Genomic DNA, 27230 nt, shown 5'->3' on the forward strand with positions numbered 1-27230 from the left:
ACTACTTATTTAGCTGGGTCCATTGCATCCCATGTATATACCTCTCTTTATATCCTGTTCCTTTCATTCACGACATTATGTAAATCAATAAACGCTTGTTGACTCGGATCAAACAAACACTATCCATCCTATTGTCAGTGGAAGGCAGGCCTTCCTAGGTGTTTCATCACCCGCTTGACGATGCCATTGGTACGACATGAACGTGGTGGTAAAAGGGGAGCTCACCTACTTTTATTGGGTCCTCTCTTTCGGCGGGGAACAATGTTTTAGCCGTCCTTGATTTTTATTTTTGAATGCATTCCACACCCTCGAAGAGAAATCCAGAATGTGTGGTTCCTAAGGATAGCATGGATGGGAGTTCAAGGGATGCAAAAAAGAAAAGGCCTACTTTATTGTACCACTTTATTGATGTGCCTCTCTCTCTCTCTCTCTCTCTCTCTCTCTCTCTCTCTCTCTCTCTGTGTCTCTTCCAATCATGGATGGATCCATGGGTGATTTTGCGACGTCTGATGGGGTTCAAAGGCATCAGACGGTGATGGCTTCTTTACAGAGCTCGCAGCAAGGCATCGTCCAATAGAGGAAGGTAACAGATCATTAGGTCGAGCACAGCAACCCTACTTTAAGCTGGGAAGAGAAAGGGGTTGTCAATCTCTATTGTTTTGGTTTTTTTTTATTATTATTCCCGTAACGTCCTAGACTTGTGTAACGTATCTTTCAAAAACGACACCTGCCAAAAATGAATGGGGGAAACGATGTCAGATAAAAATGCCCACACCGATTCATTCGTAGCAGTAAAAGAGAGTAGAGAACATCGTACATGCACCGTAGAAAAAGACATCTCCCATGGCTTACACACTGTTGGCATTAGAGTTCACTGTGCATTACATATATTAAACACACACCCATATGCCTCACTTTAGTTATCTGTTGGATTCATCTATTACTCGTTAGCACAGTAACAGAAAAAGACTATCTGACAATGACAAAGAAAAAGGTATGTTTTATACAAATAGATGTATAAAGTTTTCAACTTCTTTTTGCGTGCGTCTTTTTTTTTAGGCGCCGTTTTTTCATTATGGCAAATTTTGCAAATTTTGCAAAAAAAAAAAAAAAAAAAAAAGCAAAATTTTACATCCATTCTTCTCTCTCTCTCTCTCTCTCTCTCTCTTTCCTTCTTTTTCCATACTTTTCATTGTTATTTATTCTCTTTCTTGTTTTTTTTTCTCTATTTATTTTCTCACTTTAACACTCGCGTTTAAATCTAAATGTTGTCAGGCTCAGAAGTATTGGTTGAATCAGCACCGGGTACTGCTATAAATACCACAAACACTTCTTTACCCCCGCCTTCTGCTCTATTCAATTCTAGCTATTACAGCAATCACAGTTCTTCTTCCTCGTCTCCTCCTCCTCCTCCTCCTCCTCCTTCAAGCACTACTACTGCCGCTACTGCTGGCAACAACACGACAACATCCAATACGTACATGTTACCTCCTCCCTCCAGCCTTCCTGGCTATCATTTACCACCACCACACTATATGTATAATCCTGGTCCACAGCAACAACAACAACAACAACAACAACAACAACCGCCACATCATCACCATCCTAATGACTATTATTATCCTCCTGTCGCCAACAACAACAACAACAACAACAACAACAACAATTCAACCACCATGGTGGTTGTAGAAGAGAATCAACCGCACCCTCAGAAACCTCAACAAAAAAAACGTAAAAGACGTACCACTGCTGCCAAAAACGCAGCCGATCCTACCACGACCACAGCTAAAAAAACCAAGAAATCAAGCAATTATCATCATTATGAAGTGCTGGAAATGAAGAGCAAACCTCTCAAGACCAAGAAAAAACCAGGAAGAAAGAGCAAGAAAGAATTGAATGAAGCTGAAATCAGTGCTGCTGCTGCTACATTGGCTTCGTTTGCTACCTCCTCCTCCTCCTCCTCCTCCTCCTCTTCTTCTTCGCCTTCTATGTCTGCTTCTTCTCATCATTCCGTGACATCTACATCTACGAAATATACGGCTACCCATACACCGCCTTTAACGACAGAAGAAGAAGAAGAGGGAGAGGATCATGACGTCTTTTACGATCAAGAAGAAGAAGCGGCCCATTGTATTCAATTAGAAGGAGAGGCGTGCGCGAATCCTCATGCCGGACTGTATCAATGTGAACAATGCCTAACAACCTATAAACATTTGAATTGCTTACAAAAGCATGCTTGGGATAAACATCATTTAGTACGTAGAAGTAGTATGACAAAACAACAACAAACTCAATTAATAGAGGTAAAAACAAAGAAAACTTTTTTTTTTTTTTTTAAAAAAAAAAAATTTATCACTGAAAAAAAAAAAAAAAAAAAAAAATGACTATTTTTTGATAGGCAGCACAAATCTTGATGGATATTGCACGCTACGGAATGAAAATACGATTTTAAGTGGGTCTTTCTATAGAAAACAGTATTTGCCCCCCTTCACAAAATACACATAGTTTAAACACATGGTTTTTTTTTTTTTGATGATTCATATTTATTCTATTTCTTTGGAAAATTTTATGTATTAAAAATTCTCCCCCCCTTTTTTTAAAGGTTTTTCCCTCTGTTTTGCATATAAACAGCCATTTCTCCGTTGACTTTTCTTTTTTTTTTTTTTTTTTTACAGAACATTTGAGTCTTTTTGTAGATTAGGAAAGCCATTGGTTTTTGAATAAAAAAAGAGAGAGTTTGTTTACAGAAAGTGCGTCATGATGTCGAGTAATTCATTCACCCACACTTCTCGAGTCACAGTCCAATCAGGATCCATGACCAACGTATGTCTTTCCAAACTGATCAAGGCTCCTGCTAAATGACGTTCAGAACGAGCGTTCCCTAGTAAATTGATCCACGTATCGCGTTCCTGTTGAATCCACTCTTCTGTCACAGCTGACCATAACAAAGCCATTTCAAGTTGAATCAGCGACATGGCAAATGCGTGGATAGGATTTCTATGACTATTCTCTGTGGTGGTCGTCGTTGGAGGAGGAGGAGGAGAACCATGCTCACGGGTATCGTCCTCACGACTCTCCTCTTGCCCTTGTGGTGGCTGTGGCTCACAGGAGGTGGAGGAGGTAGCCGCTGCGGTCACTTGTGCTACCCATGCTTTTCTTTTCGATAACCATTTGGGTGATTTGTGTTTATTGGGTATATGCGACTCGAATTCCAACAACCGACGATTCAATGTTTTGATGGTACTATAAACAGAGGTTTCATAAGAAGGAGGTGCCTCTTGTTGTTGGTTGGACGACATGGCATCGTCGTCATCGTCGTCTTCTTCCGTGGCTGCCTCTTCTTCGTGACCTACCGGTGGTTGTGGTTGTGGTTGTGGTTGTGGTTGCTGCTGCTGAGAAGGAGGAGGAGGAGGACTACCGGCGGCTGGAAGAACAAAAGAAGCCAAAGACCCTGCTGTTTCCGCAGAGGCTGTGGTGGTAGGACGCAACGTCTCCTCCTCGAGAGCACCTGGAGGGAGCACGGCCTGCTGTTGTTGTTGTATGACCAGACGCACAAGCTGATCCACTTTGTCGGTCAATTGATCCAATTTGATCTGCAACTCCGCGTTCGCACGACCTTCCGCTTCTGCTGCCTGAGAGGGTGGCGGCGGCACATACACTTGATACACATCCTCTGTTAAGAGCTCGGCTGATATTCGCTTTGTCCTCTTGTCTTCTTCTGCGAGGTCAAAAGGAACCACTTTGGTCGACTGACTGACGAGTAAGGCGGTTGCTTTCGGAACGACCGCTTGTATGTCACTGAACAAAATAACTTTTTTTTGATCTACTCGCCGCACGGGAATCTCGAAAACATGATGGTCATACTTTACACATATATACTGTTGTTGTTGCATACGAAAAGAGAAAAAAAAAAAAAAAAAAAGAAAGGAAATGAAAAAAAAAAAAAAAAATCGCAGAAAAAAAATAAATAAAAAGGGCTGCTGTGCTCGAAATTTTGGGAAATTTTCCTGCCCTTCCCCTCTGACACAAAAAGCTCCCCTGATAAACCACGCTTTATTACTTGAAAAACCAAATGTAAAAAAAGTAAATGATGGCCACCACAAATAGCGTTAGCACCCACCAGACTGTGCCTGACTGCTTTTCTGCCATGATTTTGAACTGATGCATCGTTTTGCCCAACACCGAGCCAGTATTCATATAATGATCATTCTATTTTAAGGGATGGTAAGTCAGATGGCCCTCTTCTGGACAAAAACGCCATTGGACACATTACCATCTGTTCAATAAAACTATTTCCCGATCGAATCTCTTCGCCAATTTTGCCTGTAATCTAACCCATGCCCGGGGCAAATAAACAGAATGAGGTTGGTTTTGTTGGTTTTTTTTTTTTTCTTGAGCGTCTCCCCCCCACCACCCTCTCATCGCCAACATTAAATACAGACACCTACATTCTTCAAGATCTTTACTTTGGCTGATAACCCTGAAATATCTTGATCGTTCTGACTTTCTAAATACTCTAAATCGCGATCGTTCATCCGTATGCCTATGGCATCGTCATTCTTTTTATTCGTGGAAACAGACGGTGATCCTCGACCACTGCTGCTGCTGTTGATATACGATGAAGGCGACGGTGTTCGTGAGGCCGTGGCGTCAAGCCCACCCAATAGATTGGTTCGATTATGTAAATTCTGATAGCTCCTGTGGGTCATTCAAAGAAAACCACCCATCCGCAAAGAGATGAAGGATGCATGAGTCCTTTCCCATTCACATTCATCTTTTCTTCATCAAGGAGCACACGCTCACCCCCCCCCAACATGTATTTTGAAAAAAACTTTCCCACTTTGAATATGCACCTTACACTGCCTCTCGTACCAAACTGACGGGACATGATGCGTATTGTGTTCTAATGTCGGTCACGGTTTTTTATTGGTGTGGTGAAGGGTGAAAGAGTAGGTTTTTCTTTTGTCTAGAGTGTGTGTCGCAGACTGGAAATAAAAAAAAAAAAAGAAAAAAAAAAAAAAGGGAAAAAAAGTACAGCATAAAGTTTTCTTTTTAGGTAGGACATTTAAAAAAAGCATAATAAATAAGGGTGGGGTTTGAATTTTTATCTGGCATGGTTTGATTGGCTGGATCAACATGGAGAAAGGGGGTCCTATGTACGGCATCGTGTGTCATTTTTATCAAAAGACCACATTCTAATCCAGTCAATGGCCAAGGCGCGTCTATTGCCCTCGCCCCACGTAGGCAACCATGTGTCCCGGGCATTGTAGAACTGATTCATGGCATGCGCATTATCATTTTGCCAAGGCTTGGCTTTATCGTCCGGGAAATAGCCATTCGTACCTCCTACAGCGACATTCAGAATCTAAAATACCCATGTGAGTCAACAACCTAGGCCTATGGTTACCAAAAATAGGCTACGTTACCAAAAAGAATTCTTGATCAAACGGGGCAGACAAGTTGCCCGATTTCCATGGATTCATCGTGGTGTTGGCATCAAATTCCCCGCGTTCAAAAGCAGGTTGATCAAAATCCACCTGCAAAATAGTGGCCGTATCGACATACGTGCGGATACCGTTGGGCGTCCATTCAAGCCCATACGTATGGAAATCATCCGCCCACGTACCATTACGACGGTTACCGCTGTCAAAAACAATACTTTCAGAAGTCCTCAGATATTCATCCAAGTAAGCGTTGGGTCCCCAATGAAGCGTGGACGATATCGTAGAGGCGTTGGCGATAAAGTTTCGATTGCCCACTCCTTCTGCAATATCAATTTCGCCTACAAGTCATCATAAATTAGAAGGGCTTGACGTGAGTCTTTTATGTCAAGCCATAGTGCATCTATGTAAAGTTTTTTTTTTTTTTTTTTTTTTTTTTACCACTCGCAGGCCAACTTCCATACGATGAATATTTAGGCATCATCCAAATAGCCGGCCTATGTCATTGTCATATCAGTTAAAAAACATGACTTGATCTGTATACAAAACAAAACAAAAAACAGAAAAAGAAATGGCTTGCGTTGTTGTTTACCATAACCAGTCTCCTATAGGCATTCTTGCTCTCACTTCCACTCGGCCATAGCGCAAACTAACAGAATCAATGGTTCTAATTCTAGCGGATTGAATAGGGTTCAAATAATTGCCATCCGCTACAGCTCCAGATGATCTATCACAACCTATCAAGACCATGCGTGAGTCTCTTTCTTTTCTTTTTTTTTTTTTTTTTTTTTTTGTCAAAAGGATGGGAGAAAAACGTACCATAGTTGGAATTGTCAGTACAATCCTCGGACGGTTGACCTGACCATAAGGTGATTTTCCCATCGTCTGTCACCGCCTGTTCTCCTACCGTCATCGAAGTCAAGGTAGGTTTCAAGTATAACACACCGTTCTCTACAAAACTATTCGATCGATTGTTGGTATAATACTGAAACTCCCAATTGCCTCCTCCACTCAGTGTGATTTCATGTTGCCACGTTTTCAAATTAAACTGTTCAAATTGGTCTTCAAATACAAGACATTCTTCGTCCACACCTGCGGAGGAGGAGGGTGGCGCTTGCTGTTGTCGTTGGAGCTGTTGAGCATAGTGTTTCGCTGCTGCGTACGGATGAGCGTGGGGATGGTGATGGTGATAATGGTGATGAGCCGCACGGAAGGCAGTCGCTTTCAGTTTTTGTAGTTCGTCAGGCGTAGGTGCTCTGTATTCGAAGGCCACTGTCGACGGAATCACCGATAGAGAAGCCGCGCTCAATAACAGTACACTGGCTTGGTATAATAGCATCTTGGAGAAAATATAATTCTTGAAAAGATAGGAAAAAGATGGAGGGATGACCAAGGGAAAAGCTATAGAAAAATATAATTAAAAACAAGTCAGGGTCTTCACCCTATTACGTAGGTTGCATTAGGAAATTTATTAAAAATATTAAGTCGTTTAATATAATAACTTCCTAAAGGTGATCCATAATAATAGCTACTTTAGAACATCCGCTTTTGAACTGACAATGAGTATAATAACTTTTTTTTTTTTTTTCTAATAATCAACGTGTCGGCATAAATTTTGTACAACGCTGTCTTTGGCTTCGGTCCGGTAGACTGATGTTTCTTTTTTTTCCCCCAGAATTCAAAGGGGTGGGTTTGGCTCACACTTTATCTTTACTCCATTTTTCATTGATCTGTACAAGACATTCACTTTTTTTTTTTTTACCATTCCTCATTGTGACAAGACATTGCATGACTTTACGTTCAGCAACAGATAGACTGGGCACTCACGTGTACGATCAACAACCATCCCTTTCCAAATCTGCAGCATCCCATGCAACCAAGAACCGACCCGACTCAACCGACAAAGATCGATTCATTGAATTAGCACAAGCAGCTCTAGAGGAAGCGCATCTAGAAGAAGAGCGCAAAGGAGTGCTTCAGGAAGTCATGGAAGCCCTCGTTTCAAAAACAGGTGCCCCCCTCGTCGCCGATGTGATTTCTCAACAGCTTCATTCCCAGGATGTGATTGAACGACTTTGTGAAATTCATCAACAACAGCGAGACCAACTGAATCAATCTCCCTACCTCCAGCAGCAACAACAACAACAACAAAGTGCTAAACCCAAGAAGAATAAACATGATTTGCATAAAAATGATACCCAATACCCACATTCCTCTCTAAAAGACGAAACGACAGCGATATCCACATCCTACAAGAACAACAAGCACATGGCAAAAAGACACACCCCCTCTTCTCCACCTTTGCCCCGTATGTTACGCGCGGAATCTGTCGAAAGTATGAAAGCACCCGATGACGAGCTCTATGAAAGTAAAACCGATGAAAGCTGCTACTACAACGTCTATGATGATGATGAATCTCCTTTGAAATTGTTGTTCATGTTGCATCCTCATTATCGAACAAAAGAAAATACGGCCTATGTGTTTGCGGAATACCTTTGGCGTTTATTTAGATTATTATTGTTAGCAAGTTTAGTAGGACTGGTATGCCATTTCTTACATAGTACTTCGTAAACTCAGTACCCCAGCAAAGGTCTGTCTATTCCATTTGGTATATATAGACATGTATACCTCTTTGGCGGTTTTTTTTTTTTTTTTTCTAACCTCATCGATACATCGTTTTTATCAAGCGAATCTCTTTTTTTGTACAAGTATACCATGATGATATCAAAGTCGAAATATATAATATATTTTTCGCCACCCCCTCCCCACTCAATGGAGGGGGCTATCCTCTTCTTGAAAAGCGTGGCTCGGGTGGAATGTTAGACACATGTGTCACTGCTGTATTCTCTGTAACAACCCCTATCGAGGCCACTTGCTGTTCTACATCAGCTTCCTCATCGTAGTTGTCCTCTTCTTCTTCTTCTTCTTCTGTTTCACCAGAGGAGGGAGGCTTAAACACTCGAACTTTATTTGCATATTTACTCTTATTATTCTCATTGCTCCTTGTTTGAGATTGCGATAAAGAGGGTCCATTGACATTGCGCAATGCTGTTTTTTGATAAGAAAGTGAAGGAGGAGGAGGAGCATGATGTGGGTGACTGGTAGTGTTGTCATTCAGTGTATGTGAGGGTGGATGATGTGCATCTGTCGTCGTCGCCGTCGTCGTCGTCGCTGTGGTGGTGGTAACTTCAGTAGCGGTAGAGCCGCCTTCTTGTTGCTGCTGCTGCTGCTGCTGCTGCTGTCGTTGTTGTTTCTCTAATAGTCTTCGATTATATTCTCGTCGTTCCTCTTCGCGTAGCTTTTTATCTCTTCTAAACAGTAATACATGCGGCTCAGGCGCTGTGAATGATGATGGAGAAGGGGATTAAAATCAATGCCTCATTCATCAAAAGATATCCTAGAAAATGTATATTTCATTTACCATAGATCATGTAATGCTCCCAAGATCTTTTTTGTCGAACACCCAATTCTAACCACTCTTCTGTTTTCAGCAGTTTTTCAAAAGGCCTTGGTAGCCATCTTGCAATATTTTTGGGCAAAGTGACATTTCTATATTCATAAGTATCGTCATATAATGACCGTCCGTATTGAATCTGACTCGCTAGCTCTTCAATGTCTTTGGCTCGTTGTTGTCTTTCTCGCGCTATTTCGTCCGCTGTCTTTCCAGTGGATCGCTTCTTTTGGATGTATTTTCTTTTAATGATCATTTTACGCCCTTTGATTGTTTCAGCATTGGCCGTCTGTGTCTGTGTTTGACTTGAGGAGGCTGATGCATTTTCATCATGAGGTCCCTCTGCGTCGAATGGCTGACCTTGAGGCTGTGATTGCGACTGTGAGAAAACATGCTCGCTCTCATGCGATGGACCTGCTGTTGTTGTTGAGCCTGATCTTGACAAAGAAGGTACATTCTGCTGCTGCTGCTGCTGCTGTTGCTGCTGCCGTGTGCTTTCAATGTTGTTCATTATCGAGAATAAAATTAATGCAAAAAAAAAAAAAAAAAAAAAAAAAATAGAGAGAGAAAGAAAAAGAAAGAAAAAAGTCAGGTCCATCAATATTAAAAAAGGTGCCTTGAAAAAGTCACGAGATCAAGTGGGCGGGAAAAACTGTGGTGTGAGCCATCCACCCATTAAGCCTTGGAATAAAGTCTTGTTCCTGTGCCAAAAAGCGTGAATCCATCAACATGTTCAGAGTCCATTCATGAAGGGAAAGGTGGCTTGCATCTTTACACAATATACTTTCAAAGTCTCAACCGTAATAAGGAGCAAAAAGTAGCATGAATTGCACTTGGTAAAAAAGGTATTGCCGTTACTCACTGCACGATCGATCTGCCTGTTGAGCTAACAATTATTTCCTTTTTGATTAAAGAAAGCTATCATTATCGATGGAACGAAAAGCTTCTACGAAAGAAGGAAGCAAGTGTGGCTACTTCTCCTGTTAAATACGGGATATTTTTTAACGTTTCAGTAGTTGGTGGTGAAAGAAGACAGAGAGGTTAGAATTTGCCCTCCCCCCTCACATCGTAAGTACAATACATATATGTTATTGGCAGACGGTTTGACACACGCACACGCATACGCACATACACACATACACACATACACACAGGCACACAGGCACACAGGCAGCGTAGCAAGTACTTTATCCTTTGTATCCTTCCCTTTAAGCGAAAAGAAGGGTGAGCATGAGCAAAATGAAATGAAAAAAATCATTACAAAAAAGGAGAATGCTCTCAAGATATTCAGGGATCGGCCTAGTGACAGATTTGGAAAGTGATAATGCAGGTCTAATGAAACTATATGCATACATGTTTGAAAGCATAGATTGAAGCATAAACTTAGTAAAGCGACTGGTATCTCTTTCGGAAATCGCCACTGTTCGCTTCCCCTTTGAAAGGACAATACGTTTTGATTTGATAATAAGTAATGTACTAGACCGAACAGCCCCCTAATGTGGCTAGTAAAAAAGAGATAAGATGACATTGATAAAAAAAAACAAAAAAAAAACACTCGCTCTATCGATCGAGACTTTTTTCTTTTTATTTCAAATTTCTTCTTTCCCTTCTAGTTACTTGCCTTGGGACCATTCTATTGTGCTATATCGACTTTCAAGCTTGATCACTAACAGTTTTGGCATGAAACTATTCCCCTGTTTTTATCAGCCAAAGTTATTGAACAAGTGTCTTGACGCCTTCCACATTCGATAAAGAACCCTACTGATTTGATCATTATCACTGATCTTACTCGCCGCCGCTTCTCATCCTAGCTCACCATTTCATAAACCATGACAATTCCTTTGCCATCCTCTAGAAAACGCAGACGACGTGACGATCCGAAGCAAGGCTCTGAGGACAACATAGAGAAATCATTACGACCAGAGGCTACTACTACTACTACTACTACTACTACTACTGCCAGCATAGATCTGTCACCATGCTCCCTTAACGCATCACCCTTCCTCATGCAGCAGTCGCCGCCGCTATCACTTCCAACACCATTTTCAACGCCACATAGGACGATGAATGAGGCTCACTATCGGCTGTTGAAAGTAGTGCAATCCATTTGCAAATCGGTCGATCATTTTCAAGATGATTTGGACTATTTGATGTCTGAATGGAACACAATACGTATCATATACGAATCCATGCGAAATGCGTACGAGACAGCCTTGATGGTGGCTGATACGCAAACAGACTGGATAGAGGTAGACAAAGAACTGACCGTTTCTTATGATGACTTGATGGCTCAGGTGAGACATTTGGATAGAAGACTCCAAAAGTTGACAATGGAAATCAAACAAACTCTATCTTCTAATCTGATAAAAGATTGATCGACTTTCCAATATAAACTTTATATGCGCGCACAGACACTTTTTATTTGTTTTTGTTCAATATGACGAAACTCTACAACAAATATATATGTTTGCTATACCCTTACCAGCAACCACTCTAAGCATACTGTATGTACTTTTTTTCCCTTTCCATATTTGTATTTCAGCCTACTTACTTGATATCATTGATTATCTTATATTATTGCCTCTCTCTATCTCCCTCTTTCTCTCTCTCTCTCTAAGGGAGGAAAGAGAATGTATTTATGATTTATTTTTTTTTCCCAATGAATATATGATAAGCCTTACAGAAATGTCCATGTCGAAATCGCCGTATCGTGAAATGCGTGTCCCCGGAAAATAATCTATTAGCTACTGCTTTAAAAATGCTTTTCAAGAAAGCGCTTTCAAATTTAATCGAATAGATTCAAAAGGATATACGTATGTATTGGGTATGTTTGCTTGTTTTCTGTTCTTAAAACTTGTCAAGAGAACAGCTCTAGCTCTTATAAGTTTCTTATTAATGATCATCAATTACTTGGTACATCACGGTTTTATTTGGATGGTTTTTTTTTTCCTTTAACACCAACTCACACATCTTTTTTCTTCCTTTAGATCAAATACGAAATACAACTCACATCCCATCCTTTTGTTGTCCTCAGATCCATAGAGATACCTCCAACTCGAGCAGTGGTATGCCTCAAGGAAATGATGACAAAGCCGAGGCAGCTGACATAGATAGTACTACCCTAGTGAATAGCTCAGAGGATAAGGTGTGCAAAGAAATATCCGATGCTATCGTCTATGCGTATCCGCCTCATCCTAGCATGACCCTTCAAAGCTCGCTTTTCCCTACAGTAACGGCAGGACATAACGAAATATCCAGCATGAGCTCAGCGGATAAACTCAATACGACTGCGCCGTCGTCCTCATCGTTTACACTTGTGATAGAGAGCCATCCAGAAGGGAGAACAGGAGATGCAGTGAGAAAATTAATATTAAAAGTAAGGGAAAAGGAAGGCAAAGACGCGCGAGAAAATGAAGAAAGCGATACATCGATTCAATTAAAGGATAAAGTGAGGAGGGCCTTTGGTCAGTGGTTTACATGTAGCTTCAACAATGAAAATGGCTGTAAAGGGGCTCCTACTTTGGATGCAAACGGAGAGAAGTTGCATCACTACATGGAACAGTTGGACAATGCGACCCTCACAAATAGTCATAGCGCTTTCAGCAATTTATGCTACTACTCTACAGACACCAAGCAATATTTGATTTCGTCCTTCATGGTGACCATCGGCATCTTGGTTCCGGTTGCATTTATCATCATGGGTCTAGGAAAGACAATGGTGACAACAACAACAACAACATCTACTACTACTATGACTACTACTACGAGTGCTGCTGCTGCTGCAAGGACGGACAATACATCCTGATGGCCGTGTGTTTATCAAAAAAGGCCCAACTCTGAAAAAATACACAATGTCTCCTTAAACGTTAGATCATGAACGCTCGATAGCATAGCATGTTAAAAATCATAGAGCTCTGCATATGAACGGAAAGACAAGGAGAACGCTTCATGGATGCTCCAACCCACAGTGCTATGTACGTGCATATCGGATATATAATAATAATAGCCATTTTATTTTGCACTGAGAAGGAATGGAAGGTTCTTTCTCGACCCTCTCACATCACAGGTCGCATATTTTGCAAGTCCCCCCTTTCTGGTAACTTAAAAAAGCGAGCCTGCCGCTGTTGCATAATATAGTGTTCGTAAAATTTTAATTGACTGTACGTAACCTCACAATTCTTAAAAGAGATCTGGCCCCCCTCCCCTTTTATTTTTTCCTTTTTTGCCAAAAATCGGGCTATTACCTTAATAAAGAATGGAACAACTCACAGATGCAATTAGTGAAAGCAAACCAAGGTAGATATTTCGTCTTTAAGGCAACAGAACTGGCGTATTATAGACTTTTAAAGTTCCATAGCATGCCTCATTTATCCTCCAGGCAACAAGCAAGAAAATCCTTTGGCTTTGCTTTTCAAAGCCATTGCTGCATAATGTGACGGTTTTCGCTTAAGCACACTGCACTATTTTCTGTAAACCAACGAAAGCTATCCAAAACGCACAAAAGTAGAGGTTCTTTTTTCTTGACATAACCAACGTTCCTAATGTCTAACAGTTCTGAAAAAGTCAACGTTGAAGACAGAGCTCTCAGTGAACCGACAGCTGAACTGGGCAAAAAGAGAACTTCTTCAGCCTTGGATGTGTCATCCAACGAAAACGACAGCGATGACAATAGCCATAAAAAGTTTGGCTCAAGATTGCTGGAGAAAAAAGAAGATGTCTTCATTCATAATGCTTGGTAATAAAAAAGTTTGTGTACCCTTTTTCTATCAAAGACTCGAAAATGACTTTGTTAAACTAAAATTAGTTTAGGGATCATGTAGAATGGGATGAAGAACAAGAACAAATGGCCAAAGAAAAGATCTCGACTCAACTGGAAAATCCTGTGCCTGAGGAAGAACGAGGTAATTGGATAAAAGATCCAGCGAATGCCTTACATCATCTTCTAATGTTCCTGACATTGATTTTTTAGATCAATATTACAAAGATCCAGCCGATTATTGGAATAAATTTTACGAAAAGAACGAAAACAAGTTTTTCAAAGATAGAAATTGGCTCAAAATCGAGTTTCCTGAGCTCTTTGAAACGAGTGAAGAACATGCTGGCAAGAAGCGTGTATTTGAAATCGGCTGTGGAGCAGGCAATACCATGTTTCCTCTTTTAGAACAAAGCAAAAATCCTGATCTGTATGTGTATGGCGCTGATTATTCCAGCACAGCAGTCAGTATTGTGACCAATCATGCCAACTACGATACAAAACGATGCAAAGCCTTTGTATGGGATTTATCCAGTGACAAGATACCCGACGATGAAATCGAACCAGAGTCATTGGATATTATTGTATTGATTTTCGTCTTGTCAGCATTAGCCCCTGAACAATGGGATCAAGCTGTTACCAATATTCATAAATTGTTGAAACCGGGAGGATTGGTCTTGTTTAGAGACTATGGACGATACGACTTGGCTCAACTTCGATTCAAGAAAAATAGACTGCTAAAAGAAAACTTTTATATTCGAGGAGATGGCACACGAGTGTATTTCTTTACGTCCGAGGAAATTAGCGATATTTTCACGGGCAACGATAAAGAAAAGCCTCTCTTTAAAATTGAACAAAATGCCATTGATCGTAGACTCATTGTAAATAGGCAAAAAAAGTTAAAGATGTATCGATGCTGGCTACAAGGCAAATTCAGAAAATTGTAGCCCAAAACTAAATTGCCAAATAAATCATTTTGGGCATTTATCTGTTGACATAAATTTTGTTAACAGCCTGTCGTCTTTTTCCTTGGAATTTTCTGATATTTTTTTTTTGATCCCGCCCAAAATAGCTCAAAAAAGGTTTCAGCTGTCTTTTTTTTTTTTCAACAAAGTAATGATTGCCCTTTTTTCGTGTTCTTTTTGCTTTCCTTCTCTTATCTTTCACATATTCCCTTCAACTCACCTGTGGCCAGTTCTAAATAGCCTTTAGGGGCATCTACACTAGCACTCGTTATCTCTTTCCGATTCAATTCCGCATCACGCTCAAAAGTGGAAGCATACAAATAGTCACATTACATTGAACAAAGATGACTATGTCAACGAGTTCTTCTATCGCTCATTCAGAACAACTGAAGCAACGTCGATCAAATAACAATGACGCAGATATCAACACAGATGTCATGTTGGCTGACAAGCTGCTAAACCAAGAATGTAACCATTCTGGAGAAAACAAAGTTAAGCATGTGTACTCCTCAGGATTTGTGCAACATTTACCATCACAACAACGGAGTAGCGTTTTTTCAAATTGGGATTGGATTCTTTCTACAGCCTTGACATTGTGGGCCTGTTATATCAGATTATGGAAGCTGTATCAACCTTCATCTGTGGTGTAAGTATTCGTAGATGCACGACGAGAAGGTAGCAGCTGGACAACGCTGTATTGATACTTTTACCATTTACAAAATGTTTTTAGATTTGATGAAGTACATTTTGGTGGTTTCGCTAGTAAATACATCAACAAGAAATTTTTCATGGATGTCCATCCTCCGGTAAATTGCTCTCAGCCTTTATTTTTTATTCAAACGATAAAAAAAAACCCAAACACCCTTTCTAAAACCGTGGTACTGTCATGAAAATTAGTTGGCTAAAATATTGATTACTTGGGCCGCTCAAGTCGCTGGCTTCGACGGACAGTTTGATTTTAAAAAGATTGGCAAGTATGTTGAAAAGAATAGGAATTCGGACTTGACGCGAGTAGAAAAGTTGACAAACGTTTTTTCTGTTCATTCGTTGAGAAAGGGATTATATTGAACCTAGAGTGCCATATACTCCTATCCGTGCTTTTTGCGCATTGAATGGTGTCATGCTAGTTCCTTTCGCTTATTGGACTATGCGCGGTTGCGGTTACTCAATGCCTACTGCAATTTTGACAGCTGCTATGATCTTATATGGTAATATCACATAGAATGAAGACTTCAACCGCTTGGTAAAGAATCAGAAAACTAATCCATTTAGGTTACGATATCAGAGAATGGTTTTATTACGAATAATCGTTTGATCCTGTTGGATTCAATTCTCTTATTCTTCACCGCGTTCACTATACTCGCTTGGATTAATTTTCGCAGATACACCCATAGACCATTTACACTAAAGTGGTGGAAATGGATGGTCTTGACAGGTATTGGATTAGGATGCACCGTCAGTTCGAAATGGGTTGGATTATTCACTATTGCTATGATCGGTGTATCTGTAATACACGACTTGTGGGTGATCTGGGGCGATAAAAGAAACACCGTGGTACGTGATTTTCTTGCCATTTGTGCAATGAATCATTAAAAGCAATCAAAGATCGAAGAATGGAATCTAATACGCCTACCCTCCCTCATTTTATCACTAGGCAAGATGTGCTCAACATTTCTTGGCTCGTGCCATTTGTTTGATCATCATTCCCTGTTCCATCTACCTATCGCTTTTTAAACTGCATTTTGATATGCTGCCATTGACGGGTACTGGTACATCATTTATGTCTCCAGAGTTTCAATCAACTCTGAGTGGATACAAATTTCCAGAGTCGACGAAAGCAGGCAAGTACTTCATTTGGCTAAACTTACCTATAGGTCATTTGGTTCAGCTGCTTACTGCATTCTTTTTAGATGTCATTTATGGCTCAAAAATAAGCATCCGACATATGGGGACCCGTGGAAGTTATTATCTTCATTCTCATGATCACCGCTACCCTGGCGGTAGCAAGCGTAAGTACTTTGTCCCTCTTAGAATGGCTTTTTATTTTCCATCATAGCTAAAGACACCGTATTACGAACAGAACAACAGGTTACACTATATTCTCACGTTGATGCAAACAATTGGTGGTATATTTACAAAGGCGATACAGAAGAAGTCAACGAGGTTGAGTACATCAAGCATGGCGATATTGTCCGCCTCAAACATGCTTCTACAAAAAGAAGACTCCATACCCATGATATTAGACCTATCACCAATGATGAAAAGTATATTAACGAAGTTAGGTGAGGACAACACATCCTATGATGGGAAAAAAAAAAAAAGGAAGAACGTTGTAAATAACTCTCACTCATCGTAACGGCTCACGACTCGTTCCAGTGCGTATGGTTTTGAAAACTTTGACGGTGACGATAATGATCTGTGGCGTGTCGAGATTGAAGATTATGACGGGTCCGATCCGTATGCTAACGAGCGTTTACGTGCTCGTCGTTCAAAGTTTAAGCTAGTATCAGTAAGTCAAGACTGTGAACTATTTTCTCGTAGGTACAAGCTACCTGAATGGGGTTATAAGCAACAAGAAGTCGTGTGTCATAAAAAAGCGCTAAAAGCAAAGACACTTTGGATGATTGAAACAGTTAAAACGGACATGTGTAAGTTGTGTGGTCGTATGTGCACCTTATTTGATACAGACCGAATGTGTTAACGAAATCTCATTTATTCATATAAAGTGCCTGAGGAAGCTGACGTCGTAACATACGAAAAGCCTGGTTTCTTACGCAAATTTTTAGAGTTACAAAAGGTGATGTGGGATGTCAATAAAGGATTGCCTTCAGCACATGCTTATGGCTCTCGACCTAAGGTTCGTCTCTACAGCATAAGAAACAGAAAATGAAAATGAAAAAAGCTTCAAAAAGATGTATTACGAATTGTATAGAGTAACTTATACTTGCTTAATTTGTTTTTTTGTTCAAATTGGATAGGATTGGCCTCTGCTTAAACGTGGTATAAGTTTCTGGTCTAATCGACCTCTCAAGATCTATTTACTTGGCAATCCTATTGTTTTCTGGTCAACCACAGCCTGTATCATTACTTACATTTTGTTCAAATCCGTTGTCACTATCCTCGCTAAACGTCAAATGCTTCCATCGAGCGTTGAACATCGCTTTAGCCGTTATGAAGGAATGGCTGCCTTTTTCTTTGCTGGCTGGGCCCTGCATTATTTTCCTTTCAACTTGATGGATCGTCAATTGTTCTTACACCATTATATGCCAGCTCTTTACATAGCTACATTGATGTTTGGCGTGATATTTGAAGCCATCACAAGTAGATTCAATTCGCCATTACGTTGGTTTATTGTAGTGCTTGCGATCACTACGCTTGTTTATGTGTACCGCATTTTCATCCCTATCACCTATGGTGAACCATGGTCAGAAGGAAAATGTCTTCAAGCTACCTGGAGACCCACTTGGGATTTCCATTGTACATGGTAAGAAATAGGAGAAAAAGGGTTTATGTTGGGTGCGCAGTTCTCATCGCGAATCGTTTCAAACGTAGGTTTAAACCCAAGCTGGAAGCTGAGAGTGTCTCTAAAGATGACAAGCAAGGGACGAGAGTCAGTAAAAAATCCGAGAAGAGTACAAAATCTAAAAGAGTGAAAAAGTCGAAATCGAATGCTGTCAAGAAGAATGCCAAAGCCGGTAAAAACAGTAACAAGAATGAAGTAAAGGAAGGGAAAGACGGTCAGAAAGAACGTGTGACAGCCAAAAAATCAGTACCTCTTAACGATCTGGATTAGCCAGTTCTTTTATACTCCTGTTTATTATGGATGTATTTGAATAAATAACTAGTATAATGTACGCAGTTTGATTACTTTGAGCATATACCGAAAAAAGATGTGCCAAAAAAGCCTCTCATGAAAGATACATCGTGCGCAAATACCCTTCTGACTACCGTTGCGCAGATACCACTGAACATCGAAATGAGGATAATTGTTGCGTAGATGGTATCATTGATGGAGCTTGTATTTGCACAACCCTATAGCATTGTTGCAGTGGTAAACTTCTAAACAATGTCAGGTTTTTGGTTACTCAATTTATATTAAATTTCGTAACACGATCGAAAAAAAGAAGCGTCGCGTCACTCTTTTGCATAAAACTTCAGTGGATCATGGGATGAAAATCATCCCAAACGCATCTGGGCTAGTAGAATACAAATCATCTGACGTATTATCACTCTTCAATTTCACCTTGATTTCCTTTTCTTTGTTTGTGATATTGTGTTAGCCATCTGCGATTTATTAGTCAATCATGTAAGCCGCTCTCAGCTATAGTCTGGTCGTTTTTGCTTATGCCGTGGTAATCGTTCAGCAATTCCCATAGAAGGCATTGTGTTGGATAAAGATCTAAAGATCACAGCTGTACTTGGCAAGGGCAGCTTATCTTTTAAAGTGCATCAAATGATGCTACTTCTGCCCATCGCCGCTCAATGGAAAAGCAATATATTGTAGTTATCATTCAAGAATAAAAAGCAGTATTTCCAATTTGATAGTTCGAAGAGCTTATTCCCATTAGATGGTTGGCGGTCCTAGCTGCTAGTGCGATGAATTATATACGCCATTTGCGATCTCTCACTGAGGAATGGAAGCAATATTAACAGATTCCGTAAGGATTTTCTTGGTGTATAACGGTTCACAAGGTGGCAATAACAAATGATAGAACCCACCTAGTCAGTGCCATGAATTCCTAAATGTAGCTATTCAACTATAAGGGTGTAACTTGTTTGAGGGACTAGATATATAAAAGCGCAATAGCTGCCGCTATTTTTACTACTCTCATACTTAAACTTACATAAAATGGTCATGATTCAATCGTTTATTGCTGGAGCCCTTTTCTTTGTCGTGTCTGGTACTTTAGCTACCAATGTCGCAACTATCTCGAATTGTCCGGCTCTCACTGCTCGTGCTACTGCTGCTGCTGACGTGACAGATCTAAGAATTGATGACATAAAGGTGATTGGCGCGTTAGGAGATAGCATCATGGCTGGTTTCGGTATGATGGGAGTTGATTACGATGGCACCGGTGTCCTCAATACTAGTTTCCTTACTGAATACCGTGGCAATAGTTATGGCATCGGTGGTGATTCGGGTGCTGTTACGCTTGCAAACTTTGTAAAGCGTTATGAACCCAAGGTGAAAGGCGCATCTGTACTCTCACACTTGGTCTCCTTGTGCAAATCTGGAAATTGTAGTTCAGCACTTTGTAAGAATCGTTTTTGTTTTATTATATGAAACACAAATCGCTTTACTCATCGTTCTAACCAACTCATTCGTACGATGCTATAGATCGTCCACTTCGAGATGTCTTTAATGCTGCCCAGAGTGGCGCGGTGGCAATGAATTTGGATTTTGAATTGGACTATCTTATCAGTAGTAAGTAAGAAACCTAACATAAGCTGAGCAATATCCATTTGTTAAAAATCTCTCTATCAGATATGAAAACAGTTGCCGGTAGTACGAGTTTTCAGAACGATTGGAAGATGATAACCATTCAAATTGGTAGTAACGATCAATGTGCTTCTTGCAACAGCACCATTATGGATAAGGTGACTGCAACAGCTTACGCTCAGTATGTCGAGGCAGCAATTGAGCGTATAAAGAATGAGATTCCTAAAACCGTCGTTAATTTGAGTACGTAATAGAACTGTTAAGAGTGTTAGAAGAGGCACCAAGTTGACCTTTTTCTACATTGCTTTTTATTCAGTTGGCACATTCAAGGTGTCTGGTGTTTTCCCTCTCTCTGCTGGTCAAAGCTATTGTGTTCCTAATGGTCTTTTGCAAAATATCGGAGAATGTTCTTGCTCCGCCTCTAATAATTGGGCCAAAATGGATGCTCTTTCAGATGGTAACGATTTCTAGATAAATGAAAAGCATTTAACTTATGACTAACTATGTTATATTGTTCTACAACAGCTTATAATGTTCAGTTACAAAGTATCGCTAACAAGTACAAGGGAACCACTGGTGGTACATTTGCTGTAATGTACAGCCCAGCCCCTATTGACCTCTCCTCGTTCCCCATTGATGCGTTGAGGTAAAGGCAGAATGAAAATACAGCGATTTCTTTTCATAAAAGCCTATAATCTAATCCTTTCTCATTGTTACAATTCAGTAATATCGATTGTTTCCATCCTAGTTTGAAAGGACATCAATGGTTCGCAAAAACTTTCTGGAATCAACTTTTCTTGCCTAGTGATTTCAAGCCATCTACTTATACTTTTGACGCAAATCTCGGTGTAAGTTAAACCGTTTCAACTATTCTAAAACTTGAATGCTCATCAAGATCCCTTTATGTAGGTCTATTGTCCCACTGATAGTGACCGACTCCCCACTATTTAGAGTTACATTCATTTCGTTTATTTTTCTGCTAATGGCTTGGTGATTAAATTGATAAGGGGCGATTTTTGTAATAGAATACTTCACGTTTTTTGCAAGACAATGTAAAGCAAAGGGCGTATACAAATGCAAACAACTTTTATATAATTGATGTTCCAAAGTCTTTAACATTAAAACGATTGGGTTTTTCTTATACTCTATTTCTCAAATGTACTTAAAGATGGGTGATAAGCTATGCAATATACCCACTTTTATCTTTCAATTTACAAAACCTCTGTATTTATTTGTTCCTGATCATTCGTAGTTGTCCCAGTACTACTATCAGTACTTGTATTTGAGCTTGGATGAGAGTCTTTTGAATTGGCTAATACTGATATGTTGTCGCTGTTATTACTATTCTCATCATGGTCAACGCTCATGGAGGTATCGCTGTCCACGAGTATAGCATTGAGTTGAAAAGAGGAGGTATCAATTGTGACGACTTTATCGAAATGCTCCTCTATATATAAATCGCCAACTGATGTTGTACTGGAATCCCTGTCCACAGTCATATCGTCATCTTGTTGTTGTTGCTGGATTATAGAATGTTCATCGTTAACTGATAAACTATCAGACTCATCATTACTACAAGCTGTACTTTCATTAAATACACGACTAGCCATTGACTCACTGTCACCATAATAATCTTCTGTTATCGTTGAAAGAGAGGGTGATAATGACATATCTCGGTTTCGGTGTGCGCACCTGCATTTCCGTTTTCGAAATTGGTGATGATTGATAAGAATAAACTTTTCCAACTCTCGTTTTATACGAAATGATTTGCAATGTAATGGTTTGGATGCATAATGTGCCAACATAGTATTAAGCGCAATACATTTGAATTTGCAAGTAGAGCAGACACGGCGGATGAGACCAACTTTGGGCATGATTAAAATGAGTAAGAGACCAGTAATCGAAGTGATAGTGTTTGCAATTAAATTAATTGAATAGTTGAGATGAGTCAATTTTGCAATATGTTTAACAGTAACATGACAAAGTGCATTGATTGGGAAGAAGTAATGCAGGACTCAATATATTTCAATTATATCTGGATCACCTATAGTAGTTTTAGCAGGGAAGTGAAACGTTTCTAGAAAAGAGAGATGTGCAAAAAATGATTCCGTCCGGATTCGAACCGGAGACCGCCTGTGTGTTAGACAGGCGTGATAACCAACTACACCACGGAATCAGCTGATATTCTGGAAATCAGTTTGTAATATGAGAGTAAAACAAAATGGTAAATCACGTGAGTTGCGCGGATTGCTGCAGTTAAAAAAATTGAAATCCGAGGTACTGCAGGTTATCCAAGCCGCATGGAACTATAACGAACCTGAATATCAGTCCTTTAATATTTTCCACCCATTGGTGCTAAATGTATGAAAAAGTAAATTGCCATGCTTAAACTAGCACTAACGTGGATTATTGTAGGCAGTGCAAAACACTATAAAAGAGTCAGTTTTAAAGTAGCTCTATATACTATGACTTTAAGCACAATAATCATAGTGTGCCTAATTTGCATGAAATGTTATGAAGGAATCGAATTGGTGCAAGTAACAAAGTTTTACCTTGTGCTACAATGCTATGTAGAGGCGGCCGACAGTGACATTTTGTCAGCTGTTGAATCATATTGTGTACTTATCACTAAATTCGTTTGTTACATGACATCTACAGTACGACATAAAGGTAATATGACATGAAAAATGATAGTAGGGCTTCCTTTAGCATGTATACAGGTTTATTAACTACAGAGATTAAATGCGTAAAATATGTATAGGGTTACAGATTAAATGTATTTGTAATTGCTCCTCGAAACAGTGGCAAGAATAAAAGTTTATTAAGACACACTTACTTAATTAAGTAAAACCTGAATACGAATAATTTAGTAGTATACTGAATGTATACTACCAGAATGTAAACCATACCAATCAAGAGCTAACATACGAGTGAACAGTTAAGAACACATTATTTGAACGTTGTCCGTTGACTTTGTTCCATATCAAAAGCCTGGAGAAGTATGGCCATCCAAGAATCACAATATATTGTATTAATAAGGTACTGCAATACACTGTTTAAGAAAGCCGAGTTCGTAAACGAAGGCAAAGCGCGTTTACAAAAAAAATAACCCAACTTCTTTAAAGGAAAATATCAAGCGGGAAAAACTGACATGGTATGTAAATTATGCATATACGCTTCCCATGTATTGCTATTTCTATCGTTGTTTGGTAATGAAGTTAGAAAAATTTCCCGCAGTATGCTGCCTCCCTTTTTTTTTTTTTTTTTTCAGTTGGCAGCGCAACAATGTGATTTGTTGCTTGCCAAATGAAGTGACGTGAGTTTCTCTCTTTGAAAGGTTTCGAGCAGTGTGATTTGATAATATTCGATTTCAGCTTGCAAACTTCGTTTCGGCTCTCCCATTTCTTCTTTTTCTGTTTCCTTTTACCAAAGAAAAAAATCAACTTTTTCTTCTTTTTCTCTCTGTTTACTTTTTTTTTCGGACCGACCACGGGTTGTCTTTTGATTAAACAAGGAAATAAATTTATTAACAAGGCAAGTTCGCTTGATGAACGACTTCTACAGTCTTTCATTAGACGTTCAAGCGTGCTAATAATAGTCCTCTTGTTATTTTTGGGCTTTTTTTTTTTTCTACTTTGGTGTTTTCAATTTAGGAACCTTCTCATAACCTCATATATATAATGACTTTACACGATACACGCACAGCGAACACATCAAGGACTTCTAAAGGTTCCTCTATAACATCCTCTTCAGAACAGAATGACATTAAGAAACTTAAGTCGAAATATTCCGCAAAACTACCTACACTTAAAGTTTTATTTGCTGACTGGTCGGACGAAGACCTTTTATTTGTTCTGGAAGAAGCTAATGGTGATTTGGATCTGACCATCGACAGAATTAGTGAAGGTAAAATAAAAAATTATAAAGCCAGCCTTACAACTCACTTCAATACACCTTTACAGAAAAAACGAAAAATTTTCATTATTGCTCTTTTCTGCTTTCAATGAAGTCTGTTTTGATTATTTTACGCTAATTTTGAAAAAATTTTCCCTACTTTTCAACTTAACAGGACACGCTAGTCAATGGGGTGAAGTAAAAACCAAAAAGTCAAAGAAAGAAGCACAAAAAGCAAAGGCTGCCACTACAGGTGTACCCTCACATAATCAACTAAGCACCATCACTCCTCCACCTGCCACCTCATATCGTGATACTAAACCTTCACAATCAAGATCATATAATGATCGACCTTCTCGACCCGGAAAAGGTAAAATGTCAACATACCCACTTTTTTGTCTTGCAGTAATTATTGTACATAAAGTTGGCTATCTTTGTGCCTGCAATTAACACGTTATTATCTATTAAAAGCGACATCAAACACCTCACGTACACGCTCAACAAAACCATCTACCGGTCAATCTGCATCTTGGGATTCTCAGCCTAAACAAACACAATTTAACAACGATGTTTCTGGTGGTTCCTGGGCATCTATCGCCTCCTTAAAACAAGCAAATGATAATAACGCAAATGACGGTTGGAATCCAACTGCAACTAATAATGACAGTTCTGTGACCGATGATTGGGGAACTTCCTTGTCCACAAACACTACTTCTAACACGAATGCTATGAACGCGAATCCAGACGAATCCAGCGAAGAACAACCAAAGACTTGGGCAAGTCTTCTCAAGTAAGTCCATTATTTTGTGCACATTTGCAAGGGTTATTTAATATTGACCTTCAATTTACCATTTTTTTTTTCTCGTGTTTTTTTCCATTTTGTGTTTTCTCTGCTCTTTTTTTTTTTTTTTTTTTTCTTTTTTTTTTTTTTCCTTTCCGCCTCCTTAAAATTTTGGCAGGTCAAAGCCTAAACCCGAACCCGAACCAAGCAACAGCACCACCGCCACCACCACTGAAAATGCCTTTTTCGAAAACACCACTACTAATAACAACACTTCAAGTGAATGGGATGCACCCAATACCTCCGGCATTAATGATAACTGGAATGCAAACAATTCTGAGACAACAAAGGATGTTGATGAATGGTCTACTCCTGTACACGAATCCGCTCCTGTCGAACCTTCAACAACCACCACTACCTCCGCACCTGCACAAGACGAATCATCATGGGATAAAGAAGAACAAAAGCAATCCGAAACTGACGGTTGGGGTGATTCTGCTCCCACTTCAGAGGAGAAGCCTGTCTTGTCTGCTACAGCTGCATCAGAAACCGTCTCCACTACTACACCTGGATCTCGCCTTCTTAATCAAGAAGAACCTGTTAAATTGCCCGAAAACGCCTCATCTGCTATCTCTTCTTTAGATGTCAAGTTTGGGTCATTAAACGTTGACGAAGAACCAAAGAAGACTGAAGAGACGTGAGTATTTTATATATGTGAATGAAAAAAACATGTCTTTATTAAAACGGGGAACTAAAAATCCCTTCAATTTTGTAGCCACAAGGACACCACTACTGCTCCCGCTGCTTCCAATGTAACAACCGCTCATGATGAAAGCGCTGCTGCCGATACTTCTGCTACAGCAGCTAGTACCTCTGCACCTTCCGCTTCCATTCCTGCTGGTACAGAAACCAAGAATGAAGCGACTGCATCTGCTCCTATTGCCGCTGGTACGAATGATACGTTTGGACAAACTTCTTCTGCTTATCTCAAGCAACAAGAACCTACTGCCACCAGTTCTGCTTATAGCCAGCAACAACAGCAGCCTGCTGCTCCCGTCAATACTGCTCCTCTTCAACAGCCTCAACAACAACAGCAACAATCAGTTCATCAACTCAATCAACAACCCCAGCAACAGCAACAGATTCCTCAACAATTTGGCATGGATCATCTCACGTCTGCTTATAGCTCCTACTTGCCAAATCAACCCCCCACGGGTCTTTCTGGATTTGGTATGAATCCTATGAGCAGTTTGCCTGATTATGGCCTTTATAATACCGAAGCTCAAAGAGCTGCTGCCATGGTAAGTACATGAAGAGCTCTACGTAGATGGAGTACAGATCGATGGGTCAGATCGATAATGGCAGAAGAGGGATCCGACATTTTTGAAGTTATCAGACGAAAATGCTGCGCTAAGGAACAAGATTAACATTCAAACGTTTTTATTTTTTTCCGGGTTTTTTTAGGGCTACTACGATCCTACAGCATTCAGTCACTCACCTTCCGTAACATCCGCAAGTGCTTACGGTACCCGTGATAAGTATAGCCAAGACGGTCTTCACAGCCAAACAGCGCAAACACAAAACATGCCTCAGCAGCAAATGTATCCTACTAATCTTCCTTACTACCAGTATTATTACATGCCTAACCAATTTAATGCCTACCAATCCGCTTATGGTCAACCTTTCGTCAACAAGAGCATGTACCCTACGAATATGTACCAACAACAACAGCAACAGCCCGGTAAGCCCTCCACCACGGCCGCTTCGGCTACTGCCGCTTCTCCTTATGCTGGCGCTGTCGCAGGCACAGGCTCTGTCGCTTCTCCCTATGGTCAACAACCATCCCAACTTTATAATCATCAATATGATGACCTTCAACAAATGGGATTGAAGGATTATCAATTGTCCAGCATGTATGGCAATGCCACGGCTACTTCGCAACCCCATCAACCATTGCAAGGCTTCCTTGGTAATTTGAACACGAATGCTGCTGCTGCTGGTATGGGAGCGAGTGCTGCTAATACAGGTGTCGCGGGTGCTGGTCAAACAGGACAAGCTCAAGGCGCTCAACCCACAACTTCGCAAACAGCCGTCACTGGTGCCGCTGGTCAAGCAGGTCAAAAGACAGGCACTGCTGGTAATGCCTCTGCATCGACACCTCACCAACAACATCAATCAAACCCTCAACAACATCATCACCAACAACATCAACAACCTACTCACCAACAACAGCCTTACGGTAGCAACTATTTCGGACAACCTATGTTCTCCTACGGTCAATATCCCCATCAATTTCAACAACAAATGCCTCCTCAGCAACAACAACAACAACAGCAATCTCAACAACCTTCCCGTCAACAACAATACTGGGCTCAATAGTATATATAACGAGATTAACGAAATAATAAATAATTGTTAATTACATATCTTTTTGTTTGTTGTTATTGCGCGGGAGGATTTCTTTTAAACGTCTTTGGGAGGAAAAAAAAAAAAAGGCATGGCAAA

The 27230-nt window shown here is 40.1% G+C and overlaps 15 protein-coding genes and 1 non-coding gene across 16 annotated transcripts; 8 read left to right on the forward strand and 8 right to left on the reverse strand.

The window, feature by feature from the left end:
- Positions 1–1265: 1265 nt before the first annotated feature.
- Positions 1266–2452, forward strand: BDF20DRAFT_837568 (uncharacterized protein; the record flags this gene model as incomplete). The annotated part of the gene is made up of 2 exons (XM_053079068.1): positions 1266–2303; positions 2399–2452. 2 exons carry the CDS (start codon positions 1266–1268, stop codon positions 2450–2452), a joined length of 1092 nt encoding a protein of 363 aa, XP_052934304.1.
- Positions 2453–2649: 197 nt separating this feature from the next.
- BDF20DRAFT_883403 (uncharacterized protein) lies at positions 2650–3910 on the reverse strand. The gene has a single exon (XM_053081795.1). The coding sequence runs from the start codon at positions 3891–3893 to the stop codon at positions 2742–2744; it is 1152 nt and encodes a 383-aa protein (XP_052934305.1). The 5' UTR covers positions 3894–3910; the 3' UTR covers positions 2650–2741.
- A 32-nt stretch (positions 3911–3942) lies between these two features.
- On the reverse strand, positions 3943–4811 carry BDF20DRAFT_663815 (uncharacterized protein). Its single transcript, XM_053075978.1, has 3 exons — positions 4449–4811; positions 4274–4330; positions 3943–4209 (listed from the first exon to the last, which is right to left on the reverse strand). The coding sequence occupies exons 1-3, from the start codon at positions 4707–4709 to the stop codon at positions 4057–4059; spliced, it is 471 nt and encodes a 156-aa protein (XP_052934306.1). The 5' UTR covers positions 4710–4811; the 3' UTR covers positions 3943–4056.
- Positions 4812–4999: 188 nt separating this feature from the next.
- Positions 5000–7116, reverse strand: BDF20DRAFT_960995 (concanavalin A-like lectin/glucanase domain-containing protein). Its single transcript, XM_053084942.1, has 5 exons — positions 6261–7116; positions 6034–6178; positions 5883–5938; positions 5427–5782; positions 5000–5365 (listed from the first exon to the last, which is right to left on the reverse strand). The coding sequence occupies exons 1-5, from the start codon at positions 6778–6780 to the stop codon at positions 5153–5155; spliced, it is 1290 nt and encodes a 429-aa protein (XP_052934307.1). The 5' UTR covers positions 6781–7116; the 3' UTR covers positions 5000–5152.
- Positions 7117–7136: 20 nt separating this feature from the next.
- Positions 7137–8097, forward strand: BDF20DRAFT_883414 (uncharacterized protein). The gene has a single exon (XM_053081796.1). The coding sequence runs from the start codon at positions 7230–7232 to the stop codon at positions 8010–8012; it is 783 nt and encodes a 260-aa protein (XP_052934308.1). The 5' UTR covers positions 7137–7229; the 3' UTR covers positions 8013–8097.
- Positions 8098–8285: 188 nt separating this feature from the next.
- On the reverse strand, positions 8286–8721 carry BDF20DRAFT_883415 (uncharacterized protein; the record flags this gene model as incomplete). Its single annotated transcript, XM_053081797.1, has 1 exon — positions 8286–8721. A coding segment is annotated over exon 1 (229 nt), but the record flags the coding sequence as incomplete, so codon positions are not given.
- A 77-nt stretch (positions 8722–8798) lies between these two features.
- On the reverse strand, positions 8799–9435 carry BDF20DRAFT_663867 (regulatory subunit of cyclin-dependent kinase). The gene has a single exon (XM_053075979.1). It carries the CDS (start codon positions 9401–9403, stop codon positions 8855–8857), a length of 549 nt encoding a protein of 182 aa, XP_052934310.1. The 5' UTR covers positions 9404–9435; the 3' UTR covers positions 8799–8854.
- A 292-nt stretch (positions 9436–9727) lies between these two features.
- On the reverse strand, positions 9728–10499 carry BDF20DRAFT_663919 (uncharacterized protein). Its single transcript, XM_053075980.1, has one exon. The coding sequence runs from the start codon at positions 10418–10420 to the stop codon at positions 9902–9904; it is 519 nt and encodes a 172-aa protein (XP_052934311.1). The 5' UTR covers positions 10421–10499; the 3' UTR covers positions 9728–9901.
- A 341-nt stretch (positions 10500–10840) lies between these two features.
- Positions 10841–11488, forward strand: BDF20DRAFT_883420 (uncharacterized protein). Its single transcript, XM_053081798.1, has one exon. It carries the CDS (start codon positions 10899–10901, stop codon positions 11265–11267), a length of 369 nt encoding a protein of 122 aa, XP_052934312.1. The 5' UTR covers positions 10841–10898; the 3' UTR covers positions 11268–11488.
- A 341-nt stretch (positions 11489–11829) lies between these two features.
- BDF20DRAFT_883421 (uncharacterized protein) lies at positions 11830–12723 on the forward strand. The gene has a single exon (XM_053081799.1). The coding sequence runs from the start codon at positions 11960–11962 to the stop codon at positions 12695–12697; it is 738 nt and encodes a 245-aa protein (XP_052934313.1). The 5' UTR covers positions 11830–11959; the 3' UTR covers positions 12698–12723.
- Positions 12724–13368: 645 nt separating this feature from the next.
- BDF20DRAFT_883426 (S-adenosyl-L-methionine-dependent methyltransferase) lies at positions 13369–14665 on the forward strand. Its single transcript, XM_053081800.1, has 3 exons — positions 13369–13627; positions 13713–13793; positions 13862–14665. The coding sequence occupies exons 1-3, from the start codon at positions 13528–13530 to the stop codon at positions 14590–14592; spliced, it is 912 nt and encodes a 303-aa protein (XP_052934314.1). The 5' UTR covers positions 13369–13527; the 3' UTR covers positions 14593–14665.
- Positions 14666–14770: 105 nt separating this feature from the next.
- BDF20DRAFT_883428 (glycosyltransferase family 39 protein) lies at positions 14771–18376 on the forward strand. Its single transcript, XM_053081801.1, has 11 exons — positions 14771–15256; positions 15341–15416; positions 15508–15584; positions 15667–15818; positions 15896–16164; positions 16265–16451; positions 16521–16619; positions 16691–16892; positions 16987–17258; positions 17337–17467; positions 17589–18376. The coding sequence occupies exons 1-11, from the start codon at positions 14955–14957 to the stop codon at positions 18096–18098; spliced, it is 2277 nt and encodes a 758-aa protein (XP_052934315.1). The 5' UTR covers positions 14771–14954; the 3' UTR covers positions 18099–18376.
- A 1083-nt stretch (positions 18377–19459) lies between these two features.
- On the forward strand, positions 19460–21001 carry BDF20DRAFT_837576 (uncharacterized protein; the record flags this gene model as incomplete). Its single annotated transcript, XM_053079069.1, has 7 exons — positions 19460–19865; positions 19949–20035; positions 20096–20293; positions 20367–20507; positions 20576–20696; positions 20775–20898; positions 20960–21001. The coding sequence occupies 7 exons, from the start codon at positions 19460–19462 to the stop codon at positions 20999–21001; spliced, it is 1119 nt and encodes a 372-aa protein (XP_052934316.1).
- A 260-nt stretch (positions 21002–21261) lies between these two features.
- On the reverse strand, positions 21262–21924 carry BDF20DRAFT_837577 (uncharacterized protein; the record flags this gene model as incomplete). Its single annotated transcript, XM_053079070.1, has 1 exon — positions 21262–21924. One exon carries the CDS (start codon positions 21922–21924, stop codon positions 21262–21264), a length of 663 nt encoding a protein of 220 aa, XP_052934317.1.
- A 228-nt stretch (positions 21925–22152) lies between these two features.
- On the reverse strand, positions 22153–22226 carry BDF20DRAFT_t124. Its single transcript has one exon. It is a non-coding gene; the product is annotated as a tRNA-Val (tRNA).
- Positions 22227–23423: 1197 nt separating this feature from the next.
- Positions 23424–27104, forward strand: BDF20DRAFT_1002578 (uncharacterized protein; the record flags this gene model as incomplete). Its single annotated transcript, XM_053074632.1, has 7 exons — positions 23424–23584; positions 23704–23956; positions 24120–24314; positions 24416–24734; positions 24904–25422; positions 25501–26026; positions 26190–27104. Exons 2-7 carry the CDS (start codon positions 23731–23733, stop codon positions 27102–27104), a joined length of 2700 nt encoding a protein of 899 aa, XP_052934318.1. The 5' UTR covers positions 23424–23584; positions 23704–23730.
- Positions 27105–27230: the final 126 nt, after the last annotated feature.

Source organism: Mycotypha africana (assembly GCF_025528875.1).
Source record: "Mycotypha africana strain NRRL 2978 chromosome Unknown BDF20scaffold_8, whole genome shotgun sequence".
NCBI lineage: Eukaryota > Fungi > Mucoromycota > Mucoromycetes > Mucorales > Mycotyphaceae > Mycotypha > Mycotypha africana.

Bases quoted from the DNA above. Each gene is read 5' to 3' on its own strand.
- BDF20DRAFT_883403 (XM_053081795.1), bottom strand. From the start codon at position 3,893: ATGCAACAACAACAGTATATATGTGTAAAGTATGACCATCATGTTTTC.
- BDF20DRAFT_663815 (XM_053075978.1), bottom strand. From the start codon at position 4,709: ATGACCCACAGGAGCTATCAGAATTTACATAATCGAACCAATCTATTG. The intron at 4,331-4,448 runs GTAGGTGTCTGT...GGCATGGGTTAG, and splicing joins AAGTAAAGATCTTGAAGAAT to ATTACAGGCAAAATTGGCGA. The intron at 4,210-4,273 runs GTAATGTGTCCA...CCCTTAAAATAG, and splicing joins ATAGTTTTATTGAACAGATG to AATGATCATTATATGAATAC.
- BDF20DRAFT_960995 (XM_053084942.1), bottom strand. From the start codon at position 6,780: ATGCTATTATACCAAGCCAGTGTACTGTTATTGAGCGCGGCTTCTCTA. The intron at 6,179-6,260 runs GTACGTTTTTCT...TGGTCTTGATAG, and splicing joins TACTGACAATTCCAACTATG to GTTGTGATAGATCATCTGGA. The intron at 5,366-5,426 runs GTAACGTAGCCT...TGGGTATTTTAG, and splicing joins TTGATCAAGAATTCTTTTTG to ATTCTGAATGTCGCTGTAGG.
- BDF20DRAFT_883414 (XM_053081796.1), top strand. From the start codon at position 7,230: ATGACTTTACGTTCAGCAACAGATAGACTGGGCACTCACGTGTACGAT.
- BDF20DRAFT_663867 (XM_053075979.1), bottom strand. From the start codon at position 9,403: ATGAACAACATTGAAAGCACACGGCAGCAGCAACAGCAGCAGCAGCAG.
- BDF20DRAFT_663919 (XM_053075980.1), bottom strand. From the start codon at position 10,420: ATGTCATCTTATCTCTTTTTTACTAGCCACATTAGGGGGCTGTTCGGT.
- BDF20DRAFT_883420 (XM_053081798.1), top strand. From the start codon at position 10,899: ATGCAGCAGTCGCCGCCGCTATCACTTCCAACACCATTTTCAACGCCA.
- BDF20DRAFT_883421 (XM_053081799.1), top strand. From the start codon at position 11,960: ATGCCTCAAGGAAATGATGACAAAGCCGAGGCAGCTGACATAGATAGT.
- BDF20DRAFT_883426 (XM_053081800.1), top strand. From the start codon at position 13,528: ATGTGTCATCCAACGAAAACGACAGCGATGACAATAGCCATAAAAAGT. The intron at 13,628-13,712 runs GTAATAAAAAAG...GGGATCATGTAG, and splicing joins GTCTTCATTCATAATGCTTG to AATGGGATGAAGAACAAGAA. The intron at 13,794-13,861 runs GTAATTGGATAA...TTGATTTTTTAG, and splicing joins TGTGCCTGAGGAAGAACGAG to ATCAATATTACAAAGATCCA.
- BDF20DRAFT_883428 (XM_053081801.1), top strand. From the start codon at position 14,955: ATGACTATGTCAACGAGTTCTTCTATCGCTCATTCAGAACAACTGAAG. The intron at 16,165-16,264 runs GTACGTGATTTT...TTTTATCACTAG, and splicing joins GCGATAAAAGAAACACCGTG to GCAAGATGTGCTCAACATTT. The intron at 16,620-16,690 runs GTAAGTACTTTG...TATTACGAACAG, and splicing joins CTACCCTGGCGGTAGCAAGC to AACAACAGGTTACACTATAT.